Source organism: Dipodomys merriami, unplaced genomic scaffold (assembly GCF_024711535.1).
Source record: "Dipodomys merriami isolate MVZ:Mamm:240054 unplaced genomic scaffold, mDipMer1.0.p SCAF_27, whole genome shotgun sequence".
NCBI classification, from domain to species: Eukaryota; Metazoa; Chordata; class Mammalia; order Rodentia; family Heteromyidae; genus Dipodomys; species Dipodomys merriami.
The window spans coordinates 7772904-7794477 of NW_027204159.1; the positions used below are offsets into that span (position 1 = coordinate 7772904).

At 47.3% G+C, this 21574-nt stretch overlaps 3 protein-coding genes across 3 annotated transcripts; 1 reads left to right on the top strand and 2 right to left on the bottom strand.

The window, feature by feature from the left end:
• Positions 1-6143: 6143 nt before the first annotated feature.
• Cd14 (CD14 molecule) lies at positions 6144-7962 on the bottom strand. Its single transcript, XM_070036176.1, has 2 exons — positions 7769-7962; positions 6144-7675 (listed from the first exon to the last, which is right to left on the bottom strand). The coding sequence occupies exons 1-2, from the start codon at positions 7769-7771 to the stop codon at positions 6548-6550; spliced, it is 1131 nt and encodes a 376-aa protein (XP_069892277.1). The 5' UTR covers positions 7772-7962; the 3' UTR covers positions 6144-6547.
• A 1781-nt stretch (positions 7963-9743) lies between these two features.
• On the top strand, positions 9744-17388 carry Tmco6 (transmembrane and coiled-coil domains 6). The gene is made up of 13 exons (XM_070036177.1): positions 9744-9894; positions 10048-10160; positions 11599-11714; positions 11819-12002; positions 13024-13128; positions 13287-13372; positions 13581-13697; positions 14149-14260; positions 14365-14551; positions 16089-16183; positions 16442-16609; positions 16854-16960; positions 17048-17388. The coding sequence occupies exons 1-13, from the start codon at positions 9810-9812 to the stop codon at positions 17082-17084; spliced, it is 1512 nt and encodes a 503-aa protein (XP_069892278.1). The 5' UTR covers positions 9744-9809; the 3' UTR covers positions 17085-17388.
• Positions 17349-21514, bottom strand: Ndufa2 (NADH:ubiquinone oxidoreductase subunit A2). Its single transcript, XM_070036178.1, has 3 exons — positions 21354-21514; positions 21129-21235; positions 17349-17660 (listed from the first exon to the last, which is right to left on the bottom strand). The coding sequence occupies exons 1-3, from the start codon at positions 21452-21454 to the stop codon at positions 17569-17571; spliced, it is 300 nt and encodes a 99-aa protein (XP_069892279.1). The 5' UTR covers positions 21455-21514; the 3' UTR covers positions 17349-17568.
• Between the last annotated feature and the right edge of the window lie 60 nt (positions 21515-21574).

Below are 21574 nucleotides of genomic sequence, written 5' to 3' on the forward strand. Positions count from 1 at the left end.
TCCTGGAGTTTGAACTCAGGGCCCCGGCACTGTCTCTGAGCTTCTTTTGCTCAAGGCTGGCACTCTACCACTTGAGCCACCAAACCATTTCTAGCTTTTTGTAGTTAATTGGAAATAAGAGTCTCAGGAACTTTTCTGCCTAGGGTGGTTTCCAATCTTGATCTATAGATCTCAGTCTCCAGAGTAGTTAGGATTACATGCATGAGCCATCACTCCTGGCTGCTGTTTTCCAATGTTGTCTTGCATGTGGCTTTGGTTTTGATCCCTGGCACTGCTGCAAAAGGGAGGTATAGTATAAAGTGTAGCTAAGAGGTAGAGTACTTTCCTAACATGTAGTAGACCTTACTTCCATAAAGAATTATATAAACATTACTCCTGACACTTTTTTTTGCCATTCCTGGGGCTTGAACTCAGGACCTAAGCACTGTCCTTGAGCTTGTTTTGTTCAAGGCTAGCACTCTACCACTTGAGCCACAGCACCACTTCTGGCCTTTTCTGTGTATGTGGTACTGGGGAATTAAACCCAGGGCTTCATGCATGCTAGGCAAGCACTCTACCACTAAGCCACATTCCCAACCCTTATTCCTGAGTTTTGGATCTATCTCCTCATAGCACAGTAACAATTTGCACACCAGCACTTGCCTTGGACCATACTTTGCTTTACAAAATCCTGTATCATCTGGCTTATTTATTTATTTATTTATTGTCAGTCCTGGGGCTTGAACTCAGGGCCTGGGCACTGTCCCTGAGCTTCTTTTGCTCAAGCCTGGTGTTCTACCACTTGAGCCACAGTGCTACTTTCTGGCTTTTTCTGTGTATGTGGTACTGGGGAATCAAACACAGGGCTTAGTGCATGCTAGGCAAGCGCTTTACCACTGAGCCACACGCCCAGCCTATTTATTTATTTACTTACCTTCTTACTTGTTTACTTATTCCCTTCTTTTCTTTTTGTCAGTCTTGAGTTTTGAACTCAGGGCTCGGGTGCTGTCCCTGAGCTCTTTTGCTCAAGGCTAGCTAGCACTCTACCACTCTGAGCCACAGCTCCACTTCTGGCTTTCTGGTGGTTAATTGGAGATAAGAGTCTCACAGACTTTCTTGCTCAAGGTGGCTTTGAACCAAGATCCTCAGATCTCAGCCTCCTTATCAGCTAGGATTACAAGTGTGACCCACCAACATTTGGCTCTGGCCTCTTTCTGACTTCTTTCTTACCCTCTATCTATCTTTGATTATTTAGCTGCAACCTCACTTCAGGATATTTCTATTTGCTGTTCTGTCTGAAGTGACATTCTTTCATATATCCTCAAGTTTTCTCAATTTACCCAGATTTCTGTTCAAACATTCCTCATCAGAGAAGCCTTCCTATACTATCCTATATAAAATATGAATCATATGAACATTATCTCCCCCTTCCTTGGTTTTGATTATCTTTGCAGCATCATAATCAGATATATCACTATCACTGTCTTAGCTCATAGACTGGATAGCCTAAACACCAGAAACCTAATTTTCTCACAGTTTTGGGGCTAAGGAGTCCAAGGTCAAATCCCATCTCAGTTGAGTTCTAGTGAAGCCTCACCTTCTGGCTTGGAAAGGGCTACTCTCACTGCATCCTCACATGAACTTGCTTTAGTGCATGCATGGGAACACAGAGAGCATGCGTGGGTTCTCTATCTCTTACAAAGACACTAATTTTATTGGATCAGAGTCCCACCCTTATAACTAACCAAACTACTTCCCACCTCCAAATACTACCCCTAGTAGGGCTTCAACACAGTAATATTTACTTTTTTTGCCAGTCCCGGGGCTTGAACTCAAGGCCTGGGTGCCATCCCTGAGCTTCTTTTGCTCAAGGCTAGCACTCTACCACTTGAGACACAGCACCACTTCCGGTTTTTTCTGTCTATGTGGTACTGAGGATTCGAACCTAGGGCTTCACACATGCTAGGCAAGCACTCTACCACTGAGCCACATTCCTATCCCAGAAATCGTTTTTAATTTGTTTTTTTTGAGACAGGGTCTTACTATGTAGCCTAAGCTGGCCTGGAGTTTGCAATCCTTCTACCTCTCCACTTACTACAGATATGTACCACCATGCTCACCTTCAGTATGTTAATTTTGAGGGGATACAAACATTCAGTCCATAATACCCACCATCCAATTAGAATATGAACTCTATATGAAAAGAAACTTCTGCTTTATCCCTGCTATATTTCATGTATTTGTGATAGTGCCTACCACAATTGGACACTTGAATGAATTGAATGAATGTCTCCAGCTTCAATCACAGTGCTATGTTACCATGCAATTCATAGTTCTGCTCATCTATTTTCAGGTTTCTGAGCTTTTGAACATGTTGGCAGATTTTTTTTTCTGGGATTGTCTTCCTGAGGAAGTGATATTCATGTCACAAGACCCAGATTCTACAAATCTATTTTTTGCAAATCCTCACGAAGGCCACATTCCCTTACTGTGTTGATTCTCCATTCTCTTAGAATTATAACTAACTTTATGTATCTGCTTCCCTTAATGGATTCATAGTTCCATGAGGGCATATATGTTTCTGATTCATCTTTATCTACAAGGCACAGGGCCTGGAGTAGCATGGGAGCTCTGTAACTTATTGATGTAGTATTTGTTAGAAGAGCTATTCAAATGTAAGTAACTATCTCAGTTCTTAGATACTAGAAATTTCCCAACAGGCTGGCAGAAGTCTCCTTGGAAACACTCAAGTTGGTGTTGCCAGCTAAGTTAGCTGTGTCCTGCTATTCTTTGAGGCTAACTCTTGTGAATTCTAACTCTCATCAATGTTTATCTCAATCTCCATTCCTAACTGTGTGGCTTTGGACACTGGCCAGAGCAAGTGGCAACAATAGTCTACAGGGATCACCCTTGACCCATATGTCCCACTAAGGCAGGAAAAGAATGTTGAAACCAACCCTAAATCCTAGTCACACCCTAGGAGATACTCAAGAGCTCTTTCTCTCTCTTCTATACTCCCTTTTAAGATTAAAAGGGACTAAAATCATTTAGGGGGGGACTTGTGACCAGGAAACAGGGAAATTATATACTTTTAAAAAAATTTTTAATTAAAAAATTTGTTTACGGGCTGGGAAGGTGGCTCAGTGGTAGAGCGCTTGCCTTGCATGCCTGAGGCCCTGGGTTCGATTCCTCAGCACCACATAAGCAAAAAGATAAAAGCCGGAAGTGGCGCTGTGGCTCAAGTGGTAGAGCGTTAGCCTTGAGCTGAAGGGCTCAGAGACAGCGCCCAGGCCCAGAGTTCAGGCCCCACGACCGGAACCAAAAAAATAAATAAATAAATAAAATAAAATAAAAAATTTGTTTATGTATTACTGAGGAATCAAACCCAGGGCCTCATGCATGCTAGGCAAGCACTCTACCACTAAGCCACATTCCCAGCCCTATATTATTTTTAATAAGTATAAAAAGGGCTCAGGCCAGGTGCTGTTAGCTCATGCTTGTAATTCTAGCTACTCAGGAGGAGGGGATCTGAAGATCACTGTTCAAAGCCAGCCCCAGCATGAAAGCTCATGAGATTCTTTCTTTCTTTCTTTCTTTTTTTGGGTCCGGTCATGGGGCCTGAACTCTGGACCTGGGCGCTGTTCCTCAGCTCTTCAGCTCAAGGCTAGCGCTTTACCACTTGAGCCACAGTGCCACTTCTCGCTTTTTTCTTTTTGCTTATGTGGTGCTGAGGAATCGAACCCAGTACCTCAGGCATGCAAGGCAAGCGCTCTACCACTGAGCCACCTTCCCAGCCCAAGCCCATGAGATTCTTATCTCTACCAACTAAGTACCAAAAATCAGGGAAGTGAAACTGTGGCTCAAGTAGTAGAGCACTAGCCTTGGGCAAAAATATCTCAGGAACAGTGCCTAGGCCCTGAGTTCAAGCCCCAAGATTGGCAAAAAAAAAAAAAAAAAAAAAAAAAAAGACCAAACAGAAGATGAAACCAGGAAGCAACTAAACAAAGCATTCAAGCTTCTTTCCATTAAGTACTAAGTTACAGTGTCTGGGAGATCTAAAAGAGGCTGTTTACCAGAAGCTACCTCTTCCTCTGAAATGGTAAAAACTTCCCAACTATCTGTGAAGGGGTAGAGACAGTAAAATGAGAAGCCTTATCTGAGATAAGGAAATCTTAAAGCTTATCTATTGTACCTATGTTTTAGATAAGCCCAGAAGCTGTCTCCAAATTTCAGAATATTAAGTAACACCTTCTTTGGCTACTCAGAACCTTTGCCTAAGGCTTGGGGGTTGTTGCCAGATACTGGTACCTCACATAGGTAATCCAAGCTATTTAAGAGGCTGAGATCTAGGGGACCAGCCAGTGCAGGAAAGTCCAGAAGACTCTTATGTCCAATTAGTGACCAAAAAGCTGGAAGTGAAGGTGTGGCTGAAGTAGTATAGTGTTATCCTTGAGTGAAGGGTGGGGGGGTTGGGCAGGGTGGAGAGTTAGATAGCACTCAGGCCCTGAGTTCAAGTCCCTGTACAGGCACCAAACAAATAAAGGTTGGGGGTTGCTGATGGTTGTATGTACTCTGCCAACTCACTAAGGTTAAAGGTAGTAGATGATAGCTGCCTTTTTTTGCGTCTTTAACTCTCAATGTTTCTCATTCACTCTCTATTAAACTCCTTGCTTTGCCACAATGTGTGTGTGTGTGTGTGTGTGTGTGTGTGTGTGTGTGTGTGTGTGTGTGTGTGGTGTGTTGAAGACACTAAGACTGTGATCTTTACCTCAGAGACCACCACCCATTGGTAACACTGAGAGGTAGTGTTAGCAAAACGAGCTCCCTAGTCGGGCGCTGGTGGCTCACGCCTGTAATCCTAGCTACTCAGGAGGCTGAGATCTGAGGATCATGGTTCAAAGCCAGCCCGGGCAGGAGAGACCGTGAGACTCCTATCTCCAATAAACCACCAGAAAACCGGAAGTGGCGCGGTAGCTCAAGTGGTAGAGCGCTCGCCTTGAGCTGAAGAGCTGAGGGACAGCGCCCAGGCCCAGAGTTCAAGCCCCACGACCGACAAAAAAAAAAAAAAAAAACAAAAAAAAACGAGCTCCCTTTCCATAGCTTAGTCCAATCTTCCCTTCTCCACAGCTTAGTATGCTCCCTTCCTAGGCAACACTAGGCCCATGTAGTAAAGGCAGCAAATTATCAGCCTCCAACACCCCTCTACCTTGGGATGGCACTTCTCTGGTACAGATACCACAATATAAGGCAACAAGAGCCACTTAGAGTGACCTTCAGGTCTGAGCAGCTGTAGGACCCCTTATCTACTATTTGGGCAGCTCCCATAAATCGTAGTCTGTGATGATGAAGCCCCTGGCCCACACCTTCACACTGGGATCTCCACCTCCTAGCCCCTTCTAAGCCTCCTAGGTTACATAGGTCACCCCAGACAATAGCTGGTGCTTCTTCTCACTTCTCCCTTGTGAGAAGGGGACTTGCCAGCCCCTTTCCCAGCAATAAACCTTTCTTTGTTCTCTGTACCTGGATGGCCCCTTTCCCAGCAATAAACCTTTCTTTGTTCTCTCTACCTTCTTTGTGGTTCTCTGGCAAAGTCTAATAAGCTTTCAGGTAGCAATCACAATCTCTGGTGGATGTGGCTGCTCCTCCAATGTAGTAAACTGTACCTCAGTAGATGACATCTCTGAGTCTCTGAGTTAAAGAGGTTCCCAAGGGGGGGGGGAGATGGGAAGGGATGGGAAGGGGAAACAAAGGAGGAGGCAACAATGCTTGATAAGAAATGTACTCATTACCTTGCCCATGTAATTGTAACCCCTCTGTACTGTATTTTCACAATCAAAAGGTGGGGGGGTTCCAGGGCACATTCTGTCTATTCTGCAGTTGTGAATGCACTGAGATATCCTATTTGCAAGTCAAAGAATTAGCCTGAAAAAGTTATACTCATAAAACAGAACAAAAGATCTTAGTTTGAAGATGGACCATACCTTGTTTCTTTTCTCCATGCTCAAATCCCCAAAATTATGGGGAAGTGACACAGTAAAAGCCACCACACATGTGGGGGCAGAGGAGTTTAATGCCACCAGAGGATCCCTGGAATCATGACATTTATACCTTATATGGGATGGGAGGCACCTTGGGCCCTGTTGGAATAAGGGAGAAAGAAAGAGTATAAAACAAACAAATGACTCTGGGGTTTATTATCTTTGGCTCTTAGAGACTGCATGGAAGAGGAAATATTTGGTATTTTGTGCCAGTTTGGAAAGTCCCTCCCCCTTCTCCCCGCAGACATTGTTGTTTCTTTCATGCTACAATTCTGTTGAGAAATGTCTCTGAAATTCTTCTCCTGGGAAGGGCAGGACGGGTTTACTCGTGGATTCCCCACCTGACACTGTGCAGACAACTCACACAACTGACACCCAGTAAAGGTTTGTTGAGTGAACGATGTGGACCTGTGGTTTAAGGTTTTAATAAAGCTAAGGCATCTTTTTGACTAGTCAAGGAATGCTAATTGTTCTGAAAGCCCTCGGGGAAACTTGGGGAAACTAAGCCCATTCATTCTTCTCCGGCAGCCTTAGGCAAATCTCCGGGCTCCTTGGAGCAGAGCCAGCGTCCCAGACATCCCCACCGCCAGGGATGAATGTGCACAGGCCGGGACCACGCCGGAATTCTCGCTGTCCTCTTGGGGTTCGAAAGCTCCAGGCGCTAGGAAGGGATTTCCGTGCAGTGACAGATTACCCACCGTGGGGAGCTCCTCTGGTAGAGGCGCCCTATTTAGCTGGTTGCAACTGAGATCGAGCACGCGAAGCTTGGCCGGCAGTCCCTTAGGCACCTGCTTCAGTCCAGCAGACGACAGGTTGAGAGAGCTGAGCTTGGCGGGCCACACACACTCGGATGAAGCAGGGTTTGCCGTAGCGCGCAGCGAGTTGTGGCTGAGGTCTAGGTGGCTGGGCTGCACCCCCGCGCTGGCCAGCGCCGCGCACACGCCGGCGGGCGTCTGCATCCCCGCATTGCGCAACGCTAAACTCTGGAGTGCCGGGAACTTGTGAGGGCAGAGGGCCGAAATCAATCCACGCTCACCCAGAGCAGGATTGTCAGACAGGTCCAGGGTGGTCAGGGCCGAGAAGATGCGGACCTGATCGCAGGAAAAGGCTAGCGAGTGTGCTTGGGCTATGTTCAGTACTTTGAGGCCGGGTTTGAGCCACTGCTGCAATTCGGCTAGCCAGGCACCCCCGGATGCCCAAGACACGTTGCGGAGGCTCAAGGTGGTGAGCTCAGGCCCGGTGGCCCCCAGCAACCCCGGGGGCGCGGTGCCCGTTACCTCTAGGTCCTCCAGCGTCAGTTCCTTGAGGCGGGAAAAGCCTAGCACACGCAGGGCGCCGACCAGCAGCGGGGCAGGCACCCGTGCGGCCCCGAGAGTCAGGCGCCGCACGCGCAGGGCTCTGATTACATCAAAGTACTGCCGCGGGTCGGCCTCGGGGTCCACACGGCTTAGAAATTCCTCCAGGCTGCGGCCGCCGCCGCGAATCTCCACCTGGAGCGCAGACACGCACTGAAGGGCGCTGGACCAGTCCGGCTGCGGATCCGTGAAGTTGCAAGCGCAGCGGACGTCTTCATCATCCAGCTCGCAGGGATCCGCTGTGGCTGCTGCAGAGAGGCGCAGCAGCGGCAGAAGCAGCAGCCACAGGCACGACACGCTCTCCTGGAGGGAGACAGTGGAGGTCAGGCAGGCTCCTAACCTGTCCCTGGAGGTCCTCAAGTGGCGGTGGTTCCACCCCCAAATCGCGTAACTCACCATGCTCACAAAATCCTGTGAAAGCCTTTATGGCCCAGGCTGGCTCAGGGAGAGACTTCGGCTTCTCCCCTGTACAGCAGGGCTCTCCAGCTTATCTGTCCTAATTTTTTGGCAGCCCGGATGAGTTTATGTAATCCTGGGAGGTCACTCTGTTTCCTCCTTTGTACACACGCTGGTCACTGCCCCCCTTCTATTCCTCCCCACAGCGCCAGTCACTTCCTTCTAGGATACATTGCAATGAAGTATTGCAGGGTGGGAGGGAGGACCAAAACAGAAAGGACTCTTTAGGGCTTTAAGGGGTTTTGGTGCCAGGCAGACTGAATGACTCAGGCACCTCATGGTTGTCTGGAAGGTATGAGGAAGGGAAGTTCCCTACCAGTACCTTAGGCCAGGAACAAATGTCTCAGAGGATGGGAATAGAGACAGTACTTTTACAACAACCCTAACAATCCATTCCCCTAAACTCTTGGAGAAAGAACTAGCTGAAAGTCTTGTAAATTTATACTTCCTTTTAACTGAGGAGTTCTTCCCCTATCTCAAATAATTCTTAGACTACACTGGCCCCTGTGTGCCTTTGTTGAGCATTCCTTGAGAGCCTGAGTCTGTCGGTGCAGGTCTCTATGACATTCCTAAGGATCAAGATATGAATATATCTCAATGTTAAATAACTAACTTTGGGGCAACAACCAGGCTTAGAATCCTAGCTGTATTGCTGAGGTTGCAAGACTTGGGGGAAATTCTGGGCTTTGATGTGGGTGTGTGTGTGTGATGGGGGGTGGTGCACGTACCAATCTTGGAACTTGAATTCAAGGCCTTGTGCTTTTCTTTTCAAAGCTGATGCTCTACTATTTGAGCCACATCTCCAATTCCAGGTGGTTAATTGGAGGTAAGAGTCTCTGATTTGTTTGCCAAGGTTGGCTTCAAACTGTGATTCTCAGATCTCAGCCTTCTGAGTGGCTAGATTATAGGTGTGAGCCCTTGGTGCCTGGGTTGGTTTAGGCTTTTTAATTTGGAGATAAGAGTATCTCTCGGAGAAAAGTTCTTGGTTCAGAGCCATGTCATTGAAGGTAGCCTTCTTCCCCAGAGTCTATATTAAGATAACTCAGGTCGCTGAAATCTGGCTCCTTTGCAAAAACCAGCACCTTCCAGGAGGCACTCTGAACAGAAAGGTCCAAGCTAAAGAAGAAAAGAGCCCAACTCTCATATTAACTCCCATGAATAGCTATCATTTTTTCTACCAAGTGCCAGAGTTGGAGGGAAGCCCTGGAATGGAGACATGATGAGATACAGTCCCTCAAGGACTCCAGTAGATGGTGGAAGCAAACCTCAGTCCTGAACTACAGTTCACTTACAGAGGAGAAATCTTCACTTACAGAGACTCATAGGGGCTCTGAAGAAGGAAACAGCCAGCCCTGCAGAAGCCAGGACACTGGGCTGGTTCTTATAGGGATGAGTGTTGCCAGGCAGGTAGATGCCAAAAGGTCTATCAGGAAGCTATAGCTGCTTGAGCAGATGCTTCAGTCCAAGTTCCTAGTAAGAACTTCCCCATCAGGAAGTTCTTACTGGAGGAAGTAGCAACACCCAGTCCCCACCCCAGCCATAGAACAGGTGGATGAGAGGATGGAACCTAAGCAAAAAATTAGAAAGACCCTATCTCAAGCAATAAACTGGGTCTGGTGGTGTGCAATTTGTAATCTCAGCTATACCAGGAGTTGGTAGGAGGACAGGAGACTAGCCTGATACACTGGTCAAGATGGGGCAGATAGATCACCCTTGAAATAACGGCACAGAAATTCCAGGCTCCGCCTCTACTTAGCATATCCCCGCCCCCCGATATCGGCCCCGCCCCACCGCCGGTCTCGTCGCGCTGGGTCCCGGTCTCGTCGCGCTGGGTCCCGCCTTCATTTCCGCGCTCAGCCCCACCCTCCCAGCCTGTCTTCCGGATTCTGCGTCGCGGCTGCGCAGTCCGAGCCGTTCTTCCAAGGCTTTGAGACCTTGCTGGCGGGTTTGCTGGTCTCCTTGAAGATCTTCCAGCTCCATCATGTGGAGTCACCGGCAGAGTCGCCTCAGGCCGCTGGCCTGCGGAGTGGAGGAGCTACGGCAGCGGCGCCGGGAGCGGGAGGCTGGTGCGAGAGGACGAGGGAGGTGGGAGATTGGGCGGGGAGGGGGGGTGCGGGTTGGAGATTAAAGGAGTGGATCCCTGAGTGGGAGGCGCGGGTTCAGGTCCCGCGCGCCGTGCTTTCACGCTGAGCCGGCTTCCCCGGTTCCTCTGACCGCAGCACTGCGGAAGGCGCGGAGGGAGCAGCACCTGGTCAGCAAGAGGCTGCTGAGAGAAGATGCGCAGGAGGAAGCCGGGAGCTCAAACAGCGCCGTGGTTCTTGGGGAAGCGGAGGTGAGGGGGCCCGGAGGGGCGTGCGCTGCCAAACTCCCGCGGGTGCCCGAGGCTCTGACCCTCACTTGAACACCATCCACCCTGCACCTCATCGGGAAACCGGAATCAGCTGATTCCCCACATCAGCTCATCACCACCCTGTCCCAGCCGTTTGTGCTCCAGTCTTTGCGTGCCTCGTCCGTGCAGTTGTCACCACCATCTCTGGATAATACAGTAGCTTCCTAAAATGGTTTACACTTCCTACACTCAAAAAACACACCCAGGACTAGGAAGATGGCTTAGTAGTAGAGTGCTTGCCTAATATGCATGAAGCCCTGGGTTTGATTCCTCAGAACCACATAAACAGAAAAAAACTGGAGGTGGCACTATGGCTCAAGTGGTAGAGTGCTAGCCTTGAGCAAAAGAAGCTCAGGGACAGTGCCTAGGCTCTGAGTTCAAGCCCCAGGACTGGCAAAAACAAAAAACAAAAAAAAAAAACAGACCCAAATCCTTCCTGTGACCTGCATAGCTCAACATGATCTAACTGCTAACTTCCTCCAACTTAACCAAACCCAAATCCTTCCTGTGACCTGCAAAGCTCAGCATGTGTCTAACCTCCAACTTCGTCAGTTTACTCACCCTAACCACTGTCCCATTTTCAGTTACTGAAGCCATATACCAACCACTTTCCTGTGTCTCTGCTACTTTTTAGCAATCTCTCTCCTTTCCTCCCTCCTGAGTACAGTATCTGGAATATAAATGTTCTGTATTGAATGAGTAAACAAAAAAGTTCATAAGGTCATCACACACAGATTTACCTTGTTTTAGTATTGCCTGTATTTACCTACCTAGTTTACAGGGCACTTACTCCTTGGCTAGATTACTTATTTATTGTATGCTTTGTGACAGAATAGCGTGATGGGCATTGAGGCAAGATAGAATTCTTTGAAGTGCTTATAGACCACTTTAGGAGAAAGATGTCCTACCTCTTACATAATGAAAAGAAACGGTGCACAAGGGAAACTCCTAAGTGCCAAAGCGAGCCAGGAAGAGCCCACTTCTAGGGACAGTTGAGAAGAAACCCAAAGGGAGAGGGAATCTGGAGAGGATATTCCAGCTGAGTAAGTCATGAAAATCTTGGAAATGTTAAAATACATCAATTGCTGGAGTGTACATTGCATGGAGAAACTGACTGAAGGAGTAGACTTTGCCAGATGAGAGATTTTAATGTTATGTTTGAAATAACATGACAGGGTAGACAGTGTTAGTGTTATTATAAGATGAGACAGATCCCTTTGTGTGGCAAGTGGCAGGACCCAATTCTGATCTGTCAGTCTACTGTCCCACAAAGAATGGTGCTTATTAATCATATTAGTTTCAATGACAATGGTTTGATATTGGAGATCTTACAGGTAATGTGGACTTAGGTCTTGTCTCTGGCAATTGTGTCCTGGTCTAGGTCAAGCAGTTCCTGTCACTAGCCCAGCGAGGGACAGATGAAAATGAGAGAGAAAAGGCTCTGGTCAGCCTTCGTCGAGGCTTACAGCATCCTGAGACACAACAGACCTTCATCAGGTCAGTGTGGGTGGGGTAAGTGATTGCTGGGACTCTGACAGGATAGGAAAGTGTGGAAGGGATAGACTACAGGCTTAGCAGGGTTTTGATGTTCACTCATGTAGGCTGGAGGGCAGTATGCGGACCCTGGTAGGGCTCCTGACCAGCAACCGGGCCTTGTTGCAGCTTGAGGCAGCCCGGTGCCTTCATGAGCTCTCTCATTCTGAAATCTCTGCAGTGGCTGAAGCCTGCTTGCCAGCTACTTCCTACCTCCTCACCTACCTCTCTGGTCACAGCTCAGAATTCATAGTAAGTCCTGTCCCTTCCTACCTTATTCTGGGATTAGAATTTAAATTGAGCTTTTGCACAAATTTACATTTGCCAGTTTGAGCTGGCAAGTATAGGGACAAAAAAAAAGTAATATATGTTTCCTCTGATGTCTACAGCAGTACATGCACTCATCATTTCCCCTCTCTCTTATATATATGTATTTTTTTTTCATGCTAGTACTGGGGCTTGAACTCATTCTGGGCATTGTCCTTTAGCCTTTTTGCTCAGGGTGGGTGCTCTACCACTTGAGCTACAGTTCCACTTCTGTGTGTGTGTGTGTGTGTGTGTGTGTGTGTGTGTGTGTGTGTGTGTGTATGTATGTATTATTGGAGGTAAGAGTCTCATGGACTTGCCTGCTTGGGCTGGCTTCAAACTGTGATCCACAGATCTCAGCCTCCTCAGTAGGATTACAGATATGAGCCACCAACCCCTGGCTCCCCACTCTCTTGTGAACTTCAAGAACAAGGCAGTTCTATGTTCCTCATCCCTGGCTGGTATGAAATGAGCCCAGCTTGACACTAAGCAAAAGGAAAGAAAGGTACATATCATCTGATTTAGTAGAAATAATTTTTTTTAATATTTTTTTTGGGGGTCCGGTCATGGGTCCTGAACTCTGGTCCTGGGCGCTGTCCCTCAGCTCTTCAGCTCAAGGGTAGTGCTCTACCACTTGAGCCACAGTGCCACTTCCAGCTTTTTTCTTTTTGCTTATGTGGTGCTGAGGAATCGAACCCAGGGCCTCAGGCATGCAAGGCAAGTGCTCTACCACTGAGCCACCTTCCCAGCCCTAGAAATAGTTTTATTGTTAAAGTTCATAGAGTTGATAAGCTTTGTAGATAGATGATTATCATTGTGAAGGTTAAAAGGTGTTTGTGACTTCAGCTAAATAACTATGCCACATTACTGTGAAATTTATGTAATCACTTAATCTCAATAAAGAAATATTTGGAGGAAAAAAATAAGCCCAGCTCAATGTCCAGTCCAGTGCTTTGTTGCTTGTCAGGAGCTGTGTCTGTATACACTGGGAAACCTCATCGTGGAGAGTGAGGCTGTGAGAAGGCAGCTCCTGCCACAGGGCATTGTTCTAGCCTTTGCTACCTGCATCCAGGTGAGTCCCTCCAATCTCCCTCCCTCACAAGCCTTCCTTCTCATCTATCCACGTGCCCCACTGTCTTTCCTCCAACCTCTGTTGTGTTAAGGGGTGAAAGTCTCTGGAGACCTTATGACCCAGTTTCAGAGTCAGTTCCCTACACTGTGTACTTTTAGTCCCCCCACATGGCTGTGCTGGAAGCCCTTGGATATGCCTTGTCTCAGCTTCTGCAGGCCAAGGAAGCTCCAGAGAAGATCATTGGGTAAGTAAAATTGTATCTACTTCTTGGTATTCTAGCCCATGGATTCCTAATCAGCCCTGATTTCCAAAGCTATTGCACATTTAAACTTCATCGTGAGTCTGGTTAGGAAGAGCTGTGGGTTTAGACACCATTCCATTTACTTTAAGAGTTTGGGAAGATGCCAATGCATCTTCATGACTCCTCCTCACAGTTCTGCTTCTGCTGGCAGCTCTGTCCTGGACTCCACTCTCCCCCAGCACATGCTGCAATTGATGCAACCTGGTCCAAAGCTGAACCCTGGGGTCGCTGTGGAATTTGCCTGGTGCCTTCACTACATCATCTGCAGGTACATGGGTCACTTTGGAGAATTCCAGAGACCTTTTGTGGAACTCTTTTCCATGTCACTTAGGTCTTTGAACAGAATTTGGCTTCTGGAATTGTTTTTTGTTTTGTTTTGTTTTTTTTGGGTCCGGTCATGGGGCCTGAACTCTGGGCCTGGGCGCTGTCCCTCAGCTCTTCAGCTCAAGGCTAGCGCTCTACTACTTGAGCCACAGCACCACTTCCGGCTTTTTTCTTTTTGCTTATGTGGTGCTGAGGAATCGAACCCAGGGCCTCTGGCATGCAAGGCAAGTGCTCTACCACTGAGCCACCTTCCCAGCCCCGCTTCTGGAATTGTGATAGTGGATTTTCATCTTTCTATAGTCCTTTCTTTTGCCCAGGAGACCTACTGGTTTAGGCTGTTTCCAGCTTAAAGGTGGGATTGACTAGATAGTGACTGCTTGCTTCCTGTTGCTCAGCCAGGTCAACAATGCCTTGCTCATCACCCATGGGGCTCTGTCTACTCTGGAGCTGCTGCTGTTAGACCTGGCTGGGGCTGTCCAAAGAATGGAGGATGAAGGACTGGAACTAGTAGGTGAAAAGGATAGGTCTGAGTGACATTTTGTCATGTTTTCCCATCTGGTGTCTGTATACCACCTTTCTCCTAACACTTGACCTTACAATTGTGTTTGCAGCTCATATGTCCTGTGCTTCGGTGTCTAAGCAACCTGTTAGCTGAGGAGCTGGTGGAGGCTGTGGAATACCAAATGCAGCCAAAAGATGAGCGTGTTGTAGTAGCCTTATTTATCCTCTTCCAGTTCTTCCTTCAGAAACAGCCCAGCTTGCTTCCTGAGGGCCTGTGGCTCCTCAACAATCTTACTGGTATGCAACGCAATCTGCTTACACTGGACATTTTATTTTATTTTTTGTTGGTTGTGGGGCTTGAACTCTGGAAGTGGGCACTGTCCCTCAGCTCTTCAGCTCAAGGTGAGTGCTCTACCACTTGAGTCACTGCACCACTTCCGGTTTTCTGGTGGTTAATTGGAGATAAGAGTCTCACAGACTTTCTTGCCTGGGCTGGCTTTGAACCACGATCCTCAGATCTCAGCCTCCTGAGTAGCTAGATTACAGGTGTGAGCCACTGGTGCTTGGCTTGGACATTTTAACACCATCAAAATATTTATTAAAAATTAGGAGGGGGAAGTTGTTATGCAAGTGGAGATTGAAGAGTAGTACAGAGCTCTGGGGAACAGGGCACTTCAAACACTAGATGGGGCTCTGCATGCTCCTTTTGTTCATCCTACCCGCTATCCTGTGTGAAGGTCTTTCACTCCCCAGCCCGTTTCTCTCCGTCTGTGATGGGGGCACCTGGGGCCTTCAGTGATGGGACTACCTATTCATCTACCCATGGCTGCTACGTGGTCTCTTCTTACCCCCAATCAATCACTTAGGCCTCAGTTCCTTCAGGATGTTATGAAAGAATCTCAGGGCCCCTATCCTCCCTCACTTAAGGTAAAGTAAAGGGGAATATAAGCTCCACACTCCTCCCATCTTTGTTCCTAGGCTTTCCCAAAGAGGCCTCAGTAAATAATGTTCCAATAAAGCTTTGATCAGAAAAAAACATATTCAGACAGAAGTGCTCTCACCATCCTACAAATCCAGCTAGCCAAGGCCTCTCCACCTGACCTAATCATAGTACAGGATTCTGGGAACAGGTGGCCAACCTGAATCTCATGGGGCTCCTGGAGCAAAGAGACTAAAAGTAAATAGAGCTCCCCAATGTTCATACAGGGATGATTCATGCACACATTATGTGGACACACCAGGGCATGTCTGTAGTACAGATGGATATGTTTACCACCACTGTCCTGTACTTGCTCACATATACCCCAGGCACCTGGGTAGAGTGCTGGGAACCGACATATAGCACAAACATGGAATCCTTCCCTTCCTGGCTTAGTTAGCCTCCTAGTAGTAGCCAGACCCTAGAACTAACAGCTCTGGAAATAGTTGAGCTTATACTTTGCTAACCAGGCTGAGAGGAGAGCCAGGGGCATGGGACTCTAGGTCTTCAACTCTGGGTCCAGGCACTGACCTTGAGCTCTTTAGCTCAAGGCTAATGCCCTAGTACTTTGAGCCGCAGTTCCACTTCTGATGATTAATTGGAGCTAAGAGTCTCAGATCTCAGCCTCCTAAGTAGCTAGGATTACAGGCATGAGCCACTGGTGCCCGGCTTGGAAAAGCATTCTTTGTCCAGAGGGAGGCTTCAGGGCAGTGCTTGCTCCAGACTGAGTAGGGACTGAACCTTCAAAGGGGCTAAGTCCTTATGGCTTAGGCTATAGTAGGTAGGATTAGGGATGGGAAAATAGTAATTGAAGCCCCAGTTCAGGGTACTTCATACTGATATTTTCCCTTCCAGCAAACAGTCCTACTTTCTGTACATCATTGCTCTCTCTGGATCTGATTGAACCCCTCTTGAAGCTGTTGCCACTATCTAATGTGGTGAGCGTACTGGTATGTATCAAGGACACTGAAGTCCAAGATTTTGTAGTTGTGGTGTAAACAGGGGAAAAGGCTCTCAGATGTATGAGGGCTGGCAGGTGATATGGTATAGCTTCAGAGCCAGACCAGTCTAGCTTTGAAGTAAATCAACTAACCACGGCAAACAGCCAAGGTTTGTCTAATTGGCTTAGTGCCTAGGCATGTATTCACAGTAGTTGTAATTGTGACCTCTGGTTTCCATCTCTCTGGGGACTGTATCTGTGTTTCTAGGTACTTAGGGTTCTGTGCAACATTGCAGAGAAGGGTTCGGCTTATTGCCAGCGGCTATGGCCAGGGCCCCTGCTTCCCTGCTTGCTGGACACCCTGGCCCTTTCTGACACTGAAGTAGTAGGTCAGAGTTTGGAACTGCTGCAGCTTCTATTCCTTTATAAGCCAGAGGTAGGTTTTTGGACTGGTTTCTAATTTCCCTTACTCAGTAGCCTTTAGTCTCATCATAGTCTTCTCTTTTAGTTAAAACTATTTTTTTCCCCTCTGGGCTGGGTTAGTCTATGTGGGCCACGGTTCAGAACCTTCATAAGTTGGGAGTATACCTATTTTCAAGAGGTGGGGTAACCCATGCAACTGTGAGAATTGACTCAGGGCACAAGGACCTTGGTGTTGAATTTTTCTCTTCTGCCCCCAGGCTGCCCAGGCCTTTCTCCAGCAGTCAGGGCTGCAGGCCCTGGAAAAGCATCAGGAGACCCAGCTTCAGGATCGGGTACATGCTCTCAGGCAGACAGCTCTTCATAGGTGATCTGGATTCTTGATGCTGAGTGCCTTTCCCACCCACCCTCTTCCCCCCCAATCCCCATATTTTTGGCCTACTTTCTTTGGCAGAAAACTAAGGAGCCTTTGTGGGTTAGAATCATTATGAGGTCTTATGTTCTCTCTTCTTATAACTAAGCCAAGATCTTTGGAATCCACCCCTGCAAACACCACCACCTCTGCGCCCACAATGTACAGAATTGAGGACCAGAAGATCATCTCTGTTGCCAATCTGTTCTTACCACCCTTCCTTTTTTTGCTTTAGAACCTAATGGCTTTTTAAGTAGCCAAAGTAGGCAGTGAACTCGATTCTACTTTATTTTCTTTAGCTTCTTGACTAGTAACTGACATGTACCACAATGATAGCAAGTGGTGGTTTTTAAGAAGAAATAAAGTTTTATTTTTATATTAAACTGCTTTGCTTCAGTGGTCATTGCACAGTAACAGGCAGAGGGTAAAATAAGGACAAGAACATCCTGAAGGCAGCACTTACAGTGTAAGCTTTATAAGGAGTAAGAGAACACATTTTACCACATTGTTCTTAATCCAGCAGAGCCCAGGTACTCTTGCTCATAATTCATAGTGGCGAGACTTCAGGCTTTGACACTTAGTACATTCTCCAGGGCTTTGGTTACCTGATCAACATTGAAATTATTCAGAGAGACATTCTTCTCTTGGCCAAATGCTGAGGAAGAAAGAGAACAGTGACTATGTACTCTGAACAGTAGGGCTAATGAAATTATACTTCTATAATTTATTCCTACTTCAGAGTCTTGTTAAAATCATAAAGGTAAATTTGTTATACTTAGAATTAATCCAGGAGTCTCATTTTAGCTGATTCTGGATGCCTACAATTAGAACGTTTCAAGATTTTTTTTTTTTTTTTGTCAGTCATGGGGCCTGAACTCTGGGCGCTATCCCTCTGTTCTTCCCCTCAATGTGAGTGCACTACCACTTGAGCCACAGTGCCACTTCCGGCTTTTTCTGCTTTTTCTGAGCCACCTTCCCAGCCCTCAAGGAGATCTTACGACATTTATTATTAACCACTATGAGCAATCCCTAGAAAGTCTGGCTAACATTGGTTGCTGTGTGTTTAAAAATTAGTACACCTGGGGCTGGGAAGGTGGCTCAGTGGTAGAGCGCTTGCCTTGCATGCCTGAGGCCCTGGGTTCGATTCCTCAGCACTACATAAGCAAAAAGAAAAAAAGCCGGAAGTGGCGCTGTAGCTCAAGTGGTAGAGCGCTAGCCTTGAGCTGAAGAGCTGAGGGAGGACAGTGCCCAGGCCCAGAGTTCAGGCCCCACGACCGGACCCAAAAAAAAATTAATACATCTAATGCTGGGTGCTGGTGGCTCATGCCTGTAATCCTAACTACTCAGGAGGCTGAGATCTGGGGATCGCATTTCAAAACCAGTTCGGGAAGCAGAGTCCATGAGACTCATCTCTAGTTAACCACAGAAAACTGGAAGTGGTGCTGTGGCTCAAGTAGTAGTGTGCTCGCCTTGAGTTGAAGAGCTAAGGGAGGGACAGTGCCCAGGCCCAGAGTTCAAGCCCCACGACCAGTCAAAAAAAAAAAAAAAAGAAAAAGTCCATCTAACATAATGTGTGGCAGAGTATGTTGAGGTTAATTGTATCCATCTCTTCTAGTCAATGGGCTTTAAAAAATCCTTTTTATTTTCTTCAAACAGTTATTATTTGCCTGGTGCTGGTGGCTCATACCTGTAATTCTAGTTACTCAGATCTGAGAAGAGTGGTTTGAAGCCAGCCTGGGCAGGAAAATCCACAAGACTCTTATCTCCAATTAACCACAAAAAGCTGGAAATGGGCTATGGCTCAAGTGATAGAGCACCAGCCTTGAACCAAAGAGCTCAGGAACAGTACCCAAGACAAAAGAACAAAACAAAAAACAGTTGTATATGACATATAAAGATGTACATTGTTAGAACCAATTGCCTTAGATGTGATTCTTTCTTCTCTGCCCCCAGACATTCCTAGGGCAGGGTATAATTAAAAACCAGGATTAAAATCACACCATTCAAAGCTGGGCACTGGCAGTTCACACCTATAATCCTAGCTACTCAGGAGGCTGAGCTCTGAGGATCCTGGTTCAAAGCCAGCCCAGGCAGGAAAATTCTGTGGGACTCTTATCTCCAATAAATCATCAGAAAAGAAAAACAGAAGTGGTGCTGTGGCTCAAGTGGTAGAGCTCTAGCCTTGAGCTGAAGAGCTGAGGGATAACGCCCAGGCTCAGAGTTCAAGCCTCACAACTGACAAAAATAAATAAATAAATAAAATCACACCATTCATAGTCCAGCATCAGTGGCTCAGTGGTAGAGCGCTTGCCTTGTATGCATGAGGCCCTGGGTTTGATTCCCCAGCACCATATAATCAAGAAGAAAAAAAGCCAGAAGTGGCACTGTGGCTCAAGTGGTAGAGGGCTAGCCTTGAGCTGAAGAGCTGAGGGACAGCGCCCAGGCCAGAGTTCAAGCCCCACGACCACCACCACAACCACCACCAACAAAAAAGAAATGTACTCTTTACCTGACTTTTGTAACTGTAATGCCTGTGTCTCACCTTTGCAATAAAAATTTAAAAATTAAAAAAAAAAAGAAGCTGCAATGGGAGGATCCAGGTTATAAGCCAGCCCAAGCAGGAAAGTCTGTGAAATTCATCTCTAATTAAATACTGTGGCACAAAGAGGTAGGGCACTAGCCTTCAGCACAAAAGCTCAGGGACAGTGCCTTTGGCCTGTGCCTATGACCTAGGTCCAGCAAGAAAAAGAAATGTCACACTATTCATGGTGGCTTGCACCTGTAAGCTATTTAGAAGGCTGAGATCAGGAAAGTTGCTTATCTCATATAAACTACAAAAAATAATATGATAAGGCCAGGGCAATGCTGAATGACTACAGAATCCCAGTGTTTTGTTTGTTTGTTTTTTGTTCTCTCATGAGGCTTGAACTCAGCCTGGATGAGTTCTCAGAGCTTTCTTTCTCTCTTGCTTTCTTGCACTCTACCACTTTGAGCCACAGTACCACTTACAGTTGTCTGGTCGTTAACTGGAGAGGAGTCTCATGGATTTTCCTGCCCAAGCTGGCTTTGACTCTCAATCCTCAGATCTCAGCCTTCTCAGTAACTAGGATAACAGGCTGCAAGCCACAGGCGTCTGGCAGAATGCTTGAATATATAAGGTTAAACAGAATTACAACCTTAGTGAATAAGAGCCAGTCTGCCATGGAAGATTGGGAGGTACACTCCAGGAAAAGGAGGTAAAATGTAAAAGGCATAATGCTGTTAAACACTAACTGCATAATTTTAGGTATATTTTATAAAGTTGTCTTTTTTTTTTTTTTTTTGGGGTCCGGTCGCGGGGCTTGAACTCTGGGCCTGGGCGCTGTCCTTCAGCTCAAGGCTAGCGCTCTACCACTTGAGCCACAACACCACTTCGGGCTTTTTTTCTTTTTGCTGGTGTGGTGCTGAGGAATCGAACCCGGGGCCTCAGGCATGCAAGGCAAGCACTCTACCACTGAGCCACCTTCCCAGCCCCTCAAGTTGTCTTTTCTAATCTTTCCACCTGCATAATTGAGGATTAGGTATGATTTAGGCAGGAAAACAACACAGGTTTAGCACGAAGTATCTGAACCCACACTGCCATATCTAGTTTGGTAGGTCATTCATTGATGGTAATGGACTAGTTTGTTTTCTACTTGAAGCCTACTGTTTGTGTACCCGTGTGCATGCCGGTACTGGAGTACGAACTTAGGGCCTGGCGCTGTTCCTTTTTTAGCTAAAGGCTGGCGCTCTACCCCTTGAGCCACAATTACACTTGGGCCCTTTGGTGGTTAACTGGAGATAAGTCTCGCGGCCTTTCTAGCCAGGGCTGACTTCATTCATCGATCCTCAGATCTCAGCCTCCTTAGTAGTTAGGATTAAAGGCTTTGAAGACTATTCTGATCTACAGAAATCCCCACGCTACGAGCCTGCAAGACTCAAATGTGTGTTACCCAAAGGCAAGGCATCATAGAGCGCTGTGAATGTGAACTTCATCGTTAGCAACAGCAAGGCTGAGGTTTTGGTTTTATTTTCTTTCCACAGTTTTTGCGTGACCTTGGCGAGGGCCCTCTCTCGAGCTTCCAGCCGGGGTCCCAGCACTCACCATAGCGCGCCCAGAGCTTGGGCTGCACGTCGGAGCACTCGCGGATTAGAATGGGCAGGTCGGGGTGCGCTTTCTTCAGATCCACATAACGTTTCTCGATGAAATCCCTGCGGGGTCGGAGACAAGGCGGCGCGTACTCGCGCAGAGCGTCCCCAAACACTGGGGAGGTCGAGGTCATGACCCCGGCGTCCCGAAGCCCTCCCGCCTCACCACGCCACGCCTCACCTGACCCCTTGGCTGCCCGGCGAGCGCTGGCACAAGTGGATGCGAATCTCACGAAGGACTTGCTTCGCTCCGGTCGCCCGACTAGCCGCGGCCGCCGCCATCTTTGCTAGTACGGAAAGCCCAATTCCAGGCGTTCACAGTCAGACCAATAACGGAACCTTCAGCCTCTTCCACAGATTGGATGACGCTAGTGGGCGGAGTAAATATTAGCCAATGACATG